Source organism: Ceratina calcarata, unplaced genomic scaffold, assembly GCF_001652005.2.
Source record: "Ceratina calcarata isolate Rehan_Ccalc_2016 unplaced genomic scaffold, ASM165200v1 scaffold422.2, whole genome shotgun sequence".
NCBI classification, from domain to species: domain Eukaryota; kingdom Metazoa; phylum Arthropoda; class Insecta; order Hymenoptera; family Apidae; genus Ceratina; species Ceratina calcarata.
The window spans coordinates 33,257-43,298 of NW_017165837.1; the positions used below are offsets into that span (position 1 = coordinate 33,257).

The 10,042-nt window shown below is 39.8% G+C and overlaps 1 protein-coding gene across 4 annotated transcripts in view; it reads left to right on the forward strand.

The window, feature by feature from the left end:
* LOC108626626 (tachykinin-like peptides receptor 99D) overlaps positions 1 to 10,042 on the forward strand; it is a 48,563-nt gene that overhangs the window by 26,136 nt on the left and 12,385 nt on the right. For all 4 annotated transcript variants that reach the window (XM_026814981.1, XM_018027401.2, XM_018027402.2 and 1 more), the window contains exon 2: positions 1,822 to 4,240. In XM_026814981.1, the coding sequence (XP_026670782.1) occupies positions 3,804 to 4,240 (437 nt within the window). In that variant the 5' untranslated portion in view covers positions 1,822 to 3,803. The remainder of the gene's footprint in view (positions 1 to 1,821; positions 4,241 to 10,042) is intronic.

Genomic DNA, 10,042 nt, shown 5'->3' on the forward strand with positions numbered 1-10,042 from the left:
CAGCATTTAATTAAATACTTCAATCTGACAAAAAGAGTGTAAGCTCTGATAAAATGATTCCAGACATAATTTAAATTTATCCGCGTATACGGCGATGCATTCATCAATCAATTTATACATTGTATACGTCAAAATATTTATCCACGTACCGGCATAGCTAACTTTCATCAGGCTGTGTGAAATTCTCCGAGCGAACAATGCAACAATCCGGGTTCTCTCAGCTATGTAAACCGCTATGCGGCTTTACAGGAGTTGAGTTTATTCGAGTACTACCATAGCGATGCGTTCTATCTCATCGATAAAATAAAGCATCGATCATCTCGCATGTTTTTCAATTACCGGCATTACCTCCAGGTATAATCTGATAATTAAATTACTGCCCTTCATCGAATTAAAGCCCAATCGAACTACTATAGCGGATCATTAATTCGATTCAATTTATTCGAGCGAGATTCGAGTTTGCTCAATTCCCTGCTCATTGATAGATACATCAAAATATCTTACGACGTTCCCTTCGAATGTAACATTTTTTATTTCCCTTTGTATCACATTATTATTTCCTATTGATAGACACTAACACTAACTATGTTTATCGCGATTCCATTACACTGACCGTAGTCCTTTCTCGATAAAGGTTAAAAGAGTAAAGGTCCTTTATTAAAGACCGAACTTACAATGGGGAGAGGCAAGCTTTAATCGATGCGTAGCTCACGTTTCTATGCACGCGAATATGCTGAACCTGTTTAGAGAAGGGATGGTAGGAGGCTATGTAATTACAAGGTATGTAATTACAAGTTCCTTCTAACGCACAAAGGACTAAGCGGATCAATTGCACGTTGGAAGTATTCCAAATCAAGATGTGCGATTCGAGATAATTACTCGCTCCCTTATCTTCATAATACATGTCTCTTACTACCGTACAAGACTATCCTGATATTCAATCTATTCCCCTGAGTACACCTAAATTTATCTCGCAATTACGGTAGTAACATAGTTCATTAAATAATCCCCATAAGTGGCGAACTTAATTTTCAATTCACCTTGTCATCGAATTTTCTTATAACACAATATTCATTTATAGTTATTGAACGTGATTTTCTTCAAATTACAATCGAATAATTTTGTATCGTTAGTTTATATTCAAGATTATTTGGAAAAATATAATACTGATATTCGCGTTCCTCGGAATTGCAGAATTCTATGGATTGTTAGTAAGAATAAGGTCAGTTAAGACGTTGATTTTTATTCAGGCGTTTCTAAGGAATTTGTATCTATTTCGCAATCCCCGTTTCAACTCTCCGTACTGAATTATCCTGATGGCGGATTGTACTATTTCGAAACATTTTACTTGTCTCTGAAATATTTCAGAATATTTCAGAAATTCAGAAAAATGAATAATAAACTATCAGATCTTGATGAAACTTCTACAACAATTTCTTCGATTGTAAATGTTCGGATGATTGATCTCGTCATACGAAGTATCTGTGCCATGTAACATAAGGAACGAGGCCAGTCTATCTACATACGTTGAACATTCTGGACAAATACTGTTCGCTGTTCAATTGATGCATACAAGAGACCTTCAATGAAGTACGTCTGGATGTTCCAGCAATTATTCTTCATTAGCAGGGGAACATAAATATGCGTTTAGATGATATAAAATCAATAAAACCTGAATCTTTGTTCAATAATTTCATCGATTATTAAATTTTGCCAAATGAAACTGTATTTCTGTCAGGCTTGATAATAGAATCGATGACTCACCCTTTAAAACTACTAGGATGGAATTAAAAAAAATCCGTTTTATGATTTATGTTGCAGTGGTGGCCAGGACGGGTTTCGAAAGGAATTGCGAACGCGACAAAAAGTTCAGGAGAGCAGTTCGCCCGTACGGACGGAATAAGATAGTGCGATTCTGGGACGTCGATTCCGATGAGGATTGTCGGAAGCATCGGGGGAAACTGCACGGCGCGCGGCGCGGCGGTGACTACGAACAGGAGCATTCTTGTCCTCGTTTCCGAATGGCGAATATTCGAAAATAATTTTCCGCCAGTCTCTAGACACGCCATCGTTCGTGGAAGTGGTTTTCCTCGAGCGATATCTTCCGCGGTTTAACGATTCCCAGTACACCGTTAACACAACTGCACCAGCTATTCTCCGTAACCCGTAAAACCGATGCGAGTGTGCTCCCACGAAAACCGATCGTTCAAATCGAATCGTCACAGAGATGCTTCTCCGCTGGCGCGACGAAAATCTCGGTTCGATCGCGACTCGAATACAAAGGGGAAAATTCTTTCATGAGAGACGTTCACGCGAAATGCGAAGAACCTCCGCATGCTCGACCTCGAGTCGAGATCATTTCGAGGACAGAACGCGACCCGTGAATTCTTATCTCGGATGCATTAAAGGAGACTCTCGGGATTGATGGAAAATTAAGAGAACTGGTTGAAGTGTTTGACCAGGCTAACGAGCACACCTCGAAGAAGAAAAGCGTGGGTCAAACTCTGACGACATTATCGTTTTCAACGTTCCCGTATAGATACCCTATATAGATAAGAAAATGAAAATCGACGCGAAGTGGTGACCCTGAAGACGGCGGGTCGAGAGGAAGCGAGGAAAAAAGTTGGAAAGAAACAGGAAGCGAAGGCTCGACATGACAACGGACTCTCGCCTGGACGCGTGTGCTCGAGTTCAAGTATTTTCGAATTCATTCGAGGCAAATGAAAGGACAGGCTGAAATAGACTGAAGTTCGAGCGCCCCGTTGATCGAGGGAAAAAGTTGGGTCCGTGTAGCTCGGCGACGGTCTACGGAGAGGATTTCTTTAACAATACCTGAAGCTGAAAGTTTCCGGCAAGGGGTAATTACCCGTGGAACGGAGAGTCGTGAAAAGCTGGGACACAATAGATAAAGATGCAGCTTTCATTAAAAGAGGACGTGATGGGAAAGCACGCCTAGATTGCCAGATTTCGCGCGAGAAAAGAAAGGATTTACTGAGATTAATTACAGAACAAGTATCTGTTGAAATTGTATCGATCGAACTACGAAATGGAATACATTGAATGAAATTGAAAAGCAAACAGCGCTCGCAGGTGAAAAATTCGTGAGGGCGTAAAAAGGCACGTCGATCACGCGCTGCTCGATGATGAATTACCATCGATAACGATTATCGTTTTACAAATGAAGAACGGGCAACCAATCTATTACGATGATATTGATAGAAAAATTTGATTCCCCGAAAGATAATCCAGGAGAATAATACGAATTGATTTAGTAGGTCAACGACTGTCATGGTCGAATGAAAGCCTGTTAAGAGGCGTCCGTGCATGAAACGGAAGTGGAAGTGAGCATCGTCGGCGAATCAGCCATGCCAGATGATGGCCAACATCCCCTGAAACGCAAAGGGAATTTGCACCGGGGAGTGCGGGCAAGCGTCACCGACTTCATTATATCCGTATCGATACGAAACTGATCAAACGTTTACCTAGACAGGCACACATGTACCGCCTTCGAATTGACGTTCGCTCGAAACCGGATCGGTCCGTTCACAGTGCGCGATGCGTTCCACCCGCTGTTCGTTATAGTGTCTCGAGAATTCGCAGGGGAAATCGACGACGTTATCGAAGTGATAATAAGATACTGTCAAATTCTAGCATATAAAAAAGTGTACGATGTTAACATAAACGTTCGCATTAAATTAAATTATAGAAATTAAATATGACAGTGCTTCAGAAGAATATCTGTGTTGTGACGTTGCAACGTTCTCAGTAAATAAGATCAAAGTGTACAAGGGGATAGCTCGAAGATGCAGGCCCTCGAGCTTTTTGTGAATTCCACGCCTAGCCCGTGGAATTCCACCGTGTGGATGGAGAACTACACGTACTACAATAACACTAACACCACGGATTTGCAATTACGTAATCAGTTCATACTCCCGTGGTGGCGGCAAATGATCTGGACATTATTGTTCGCGTGTATGATCATAGTCGCCACTGGTGGTAATTTCATAGTGATTTGGATCGTGATGGCGCACAAAAGGATGCGTACGGTTACCAATTATTTCCTAGTGAATTTGAGCATCGCGGACGCTATGGTGTCCACGTTGAACGTGACGTTCAACTATATTTACATGTTGAACAGCCACTGGCCCTTCGGCACTCTATACTGCAAGATCTGTCAGTTCATCGCGGTCCTCACTATTTGCGCCAGTGTCTTCACTTTAATGGCAATTTCCATCGACAGGTAAGCGCCGCGCATAACTAACGTTCGTACTACTTGATCCTAGTCGCAAGCCACTGAACGGCTCAGTTTTACTGACGTCTAATTCACTCGCTAATTCTCTCGTGAAGATAAATGAACAGTTGAAATGTTCACTACTGTTACTGATTTTCTCCTATTTGCCGATATCAAACAAAACGCTACGTCAGCATTCTACATTTTAAGCTGACATGCTTTCAGCGATATACACGAGGAAACAATTCCTTTCGCAAAAGAAAACCTCGACGTATTCAATCTCTTTGATGCACGGGCATCGTGCCAAGAACTTACGCAATAATAAATGGATAATAGAGACTGTTAGAAAAATATGATGCATTTATAAAATTTGTAAAAAATACAGCTTGCATCTGCGGAAGTTAAACGTTTGCGGTGCATGATTAAAACCAAATAGAAAGATTTTAGCAAATGCTAAATGTTATCAGGATAATGCGTAATGATAGAAAAATATGATTTTTTTAAATCTGTAAGAAATACAGCTTGCACCTGCAGTCTGTTAAATGTTTTCGGTTGCATAATTGAAATGAAATGGGGAGAAGATGAATGTTCCCCCGTTACCGATATCGGAAAAAGTATAAATCATCAAAGATTTAATAACACGGTACAAATTGCTAAGAAAAACTGACTCGCCGTATGTAGGATCGTAAATAAAATTTCGGGCAAATAATTCAACGCTTTATTTCCGCGGCAAGTGCAGCAACTTCCGTATGAACCAATTACTCTCTGCACATATTTTGAAAACGAACATGTTTACCAATCAGTTATTGAGCGGTGAGCGAAGTAAATAACGTGAAAGAAGCACATTACTATTAAACTGCAATTTCGTTAAGTTCACGTTAAGATCATTCAGTTAATTGGATGGTGTACAATAACGTTTTTTATGCTCTGATTAAATCTCTGTTCTATCAGACCTGGTAACTTCGTACGGTTTCAGTTTGAAAAATATTTTTCAGATAAACATTTCTCTTATCATTATCATCATTCTATATATTATATTCAGATTTAATTTTCGTTCAAATCCATAAAATCTATTAATAATATAAATATATCATCTCAACGTAATTATTCTGTATAACTTAACAAGCTAATTAGCTTGCATATCCGAAACATTTCTTGAGATATTACGAATTCCAAATTACTATAAGCTGAACCTGTTATCAAAGCTTACGACTTAAGAAGTTGGCCACGTTTCGAGTCGAAACAGCTCGGCGTTTCAAAGCCGATTAAATTCAATTTAATGCCAGCTCGGTTTCGCTTAAACAGTTATTGCCGCGGACCGTAAAAGACGGGACTTAAGGAATAAAAGCTGCGAAACGGAGTGCACTATGTGAAAGATCACTATGTCCATAAGTAGAATGAATATAACGTACGCGTACAGTTAGCAGTGACCTCGGCCGCGCAAATGCCGCCTTGACAATTCGCCCCGAGGAAAATAAATAACGCTCACGTCGCACGTGAAACAAGAGACGAAAATCACGATTCAAACATAGTGTTCCAGTTTCACTTGTGGTCGGCAAACGGACGTGCGGACGAGTGTTGCGCACGTACATAGAGGCATGTAATTCGCTACTTGAGATGAAAAGGATGTCCAATAAAGCGATTAATATTAATTGCCTCCTCTCGAATTACACAATTGATATACCTATCAATTTCAATCAGGAGGCTTTAACGAAGGGCTGTAAATAATTGTCAGTAAAAAAGTTTCAAATGTTTTAAAACGATTTTTTACGAAAGTAATCGAGAATACACCACTTGGTAGTATTTGTTTCCAGCATAACGTGTGCTTCGCGTGCAAATATTGGCTTGGAAATATCGTTAGCCAGCAACGTTATTTGCACATGTTTGTTTCAAAGAACGGATTAAAAACCTGTAGAGAAATGTAAACGCGAGTCAGGAATAATTCATAACGTAAAAATAGTTTGGAAAAACGCACTTGTACACCTCGCGCACCCGTTGTTCGTGCTGGTTTTTTAGATGGAATACTTCTTAATATACTGTGCAACCACTTCATAAAACTATCGTGCACCCAATAAATCATAACGCCCCCTTCTAGAATAACATGCACACATTTTTTTCTATCCTGTCCCAGCACGTAGTTGAATAATAGATATATGAATTCTGTTGCCCAGAAAGATTCAGGCTTGTAGTTTATCCTTCTTTATGGCCAGATTAGACAGCGACTCTGAGAAATATAGCCTACAGTCAAGTAGAAACAAGCACAAGTGGGAATCTCCCACGCAGTCATACCAGGAGAAAAAGATAAAATATTTATTCAAAAAACGTTCTAGGTATTTCCAAAGAGGACGCTGATTTACGAATATAAATTTATCTAAACGTCTACTATGTATAATCCGTTATTAAATATCGTTCCAATCATGATCGCAGTGATAAAATGCATATCGTGAACAGCATCGGATCGAACGATGGCTCTCAATAGCCTGATAGTCCCGAGACTGTATCAGAGAAATATGCTTGAACGACTTGAAGGGAATAGCGTGAATGATACTCGGTTGTGTCTGTGACACAGCCGATAAATAATACACGTCTTGGGAAGGACGTAAGAATCTTTTATTGGATCGGTGCAGCTTTTCGTATACAGCGTAGCGCACAAACCGTGGTCCACACTTCACATACGTTCACGAAAGTATTCGCAAACGAGTCAATAAATTAATAGCTCGACTAGCCTTATAAAAATTAGATGGTATTTCTGCGGCAGCATCAGCAAGCCATTTGTCATTAACTTGGCAAGGGAATCGGCAAATATAATTAGAACGGTACCACGTTTACACGTGACGGAAAAGATGTATGCTCATAGATACCGCAGGATGTCCCAGCACACCGATTTAGGACGGTTATAAATACGTAAAAAGTTCCTCTCGCGCAATAAGAGAAAAAGGTAGCAATGAATCCGTGATTCAGCGGTTAAATTCTAGCTTATAAGAAACGGCGGAGTACAGAATAGACAGCGAGCAAAACGGAAGCTTTAACTGCCAGAAGCCAGGCCAGTCTCCGAAGCAATCACGATCTTCGGGTAACAAATGGAAATTGGTTGTTGCGACGATGCGCAGCGAAGTAAAAAAGGGGGACGGTTTCGTGAGGGAATAGTTGGACCTTCAACGGCTCGTATCAACGGTTGAAAGATCAACTGAATAATTGGTCGCCTTTTTTTGTCTCAAAGCGAAAGGAAATCATCTTTCTCCCGGAAAGTACATGGAAGCTCATTAAAGTGCAGCCAAGCGAACCGTTCGCTACAGCCTCAAGCGCACGGTGAATGGTTAGACGCGATTCAGTTAGATGAGTACAACAGTTCCGTGGATAAATCGAATTTCAGCGAGGCAACAACGATCGAAAGTCGAGACGCTCCACTCGTCTAAAGAGTGCCGCTAAATAGCTTTCACGCGCTGAAAATCGAGAAGAAAACGCTGTCGTCTGCACGGGACTCGCAGACCGCGTTTCGTGCCTTTTATACGATCGCGTTAATTCAAACAAAAAAAAAAGAGAGAGAGAGTGAGAATGGAGTCGGGAGAAATTATTGGCACGCCGGATAATAAGAACCCTCGGGAGATATACTGGCGAGTAGAGTTCCTCACCCGTAATTTTTCATCCCTTTGATGCTCCTGCGGGAAACTTTTCTCCTTTCGACGCCTCGCGTCAACCTATTCAATACTCTTTGAATGGAAACAAACGATAAACTCTTTGCGGGTAAATTGGCCGCATTCACTGTTGGATGATCTTTGAAATTTTCTCCTATGATAAACAATATCATGCCCTGCTGCGAAGAGTTTATTTATAAAAGATTTAGGTGTTGAATTGAATGCTCATCATAAATGTAGACGATTAATAATGTACGTATATAAAACTATGTGTATAAAAGTGTCGTCTGCAATTTCCATAAGTGTAAAAATTAGTGCGTGAGGGAATTTCTTGAACAAGATGCACTGTATCGATCATATAAAAGTTTCATTTATTCAATAGAGACCGCGATCCCGAATTCAATTTTCTGGGGCTTTCGAGATTACGTTCCCACGAAAATTGGCCAATAGAGGTGGGTTAATTAGATTCGATCCTTAACAACGACGGAGATTTAGAGAAGGGACTAATCGTCAGTAAAGAGGTGAGAATCGAATCAAGATAAATCTTGACCGTCACAGGGATTAACGTTAATCTCTTATTACGATGAAGCTGTAAATTAACAATTGAGAATGATCGTCGAACCTTGGTAATAGCAAATGGTCTATAGCGAAGAACCTGTATTCCCATGAGTAGCTACACCTCCAGATATAAATTTGGAATTCGATTTTCCACAGTCCATTGTCCGGGGGAATCGAAATCGAAATTCGTTTTAGAAATCGATTTCGCAGACCCTCATTGCAGATATCGTCTGATCTTCTTCTAGATTCAAATGGAAGCGTAAAGAAGAAAAATTGTATACTTCATTAATCTCGAGTAAATGTGTACACATTTAAAAAGAAGCATAGACTAGGAAGAATACACGGGAGATGAAATTTCCACAGTTTCGTAGATCACTGAGTTGTTTGCTCAAAGGTACAGACTCGCCGCGTAAACGTGAGAAGGATACGTTGCAAACTGACGGCGCGGAAAATATAATTTAATGCCTCGTGTGCTGCGGGAACACTTTACGTCCTGACTGTACCAAAAGTTCTCTACGCGCGTGTAAGAAATGACTCTCCTGTTATTCTTGAAATTTCAAGAAAGCCGGGAAGCAAAAATAATATTAATACACGTATTCCGTGCAGCGTTCGCATGAAATATCGTGCACGTTATTAATCTGAACAGTTTTTTAATCCTTGTCTCAATCAATTTAATTCATCTATGTTCTACTGACAATGTGAAGTGAAATGTTTAAACGCAAAAGCGGAGAGAAATCGAAATTCAAATATGAACATAAACCACAATGCGATTTTTAATCAAAATGCCTATGGTGCTATTTCCGAAGAATTGGAGAACTGATTAAAATTCCAATTCCGCTGTTGATGCTTACAGCTTAATCGATTGTGGCAATACATTCCGAAACTGAACAGAGAATAATAGGAAAAATGAACTGACAAATATTCTTCAATATATCTAACCATGAAAATGATGTTTTTACTTCTATATTTAAATGTCCCTAAATATTTTAATGGAATTATATTTCGTTCTCCTGTTTGCGCTTTTAAAATGTATCGGATAAAGTAGCCGCAATTTTATCTTCACGTCGCGCGACTGCTTCATTATTCAAATTTCGTTTCTGACACACACATCGCCGAGAAATAAGGGCAACCTCTTTGATTAGCATGCGTCGCAACTGCTATTATGCAAAGACATTGAAGCAGCGAACATTAATCCGAGCTACTCGAAATTATATCCTTGGAATGTTATGACTCGTTATATCAAATCAATATCGAGTACGAATGCCTGGGAACATGTTTCCACAAAACGACGGGACAATAAGTAACAAGAATTATTGTTGAACAAAAGACTCGAGGGACTCGAACAGCTACTGTTTCGCACATTGATTGGTTTTTTTCCTGACGCAACAATCAGCTTCTAAATAGGACGCAGTCTCTGGGGACAGTTAGCAATAACTCTCTTTTCTAAATCACCATTCTTGCTTTAAGCAATCTCTGTAACTCATAAGACAATGCTGTTTCCATTGTTTATTCTCAGCCCTAATTTTGTTTTTTTCTTATGTATATGCGGTATGAAACATTTATTATATAAAACTCTATACCTAAGTGATGGTTGTTAGGCAAGGAGGAACTAAAGTAG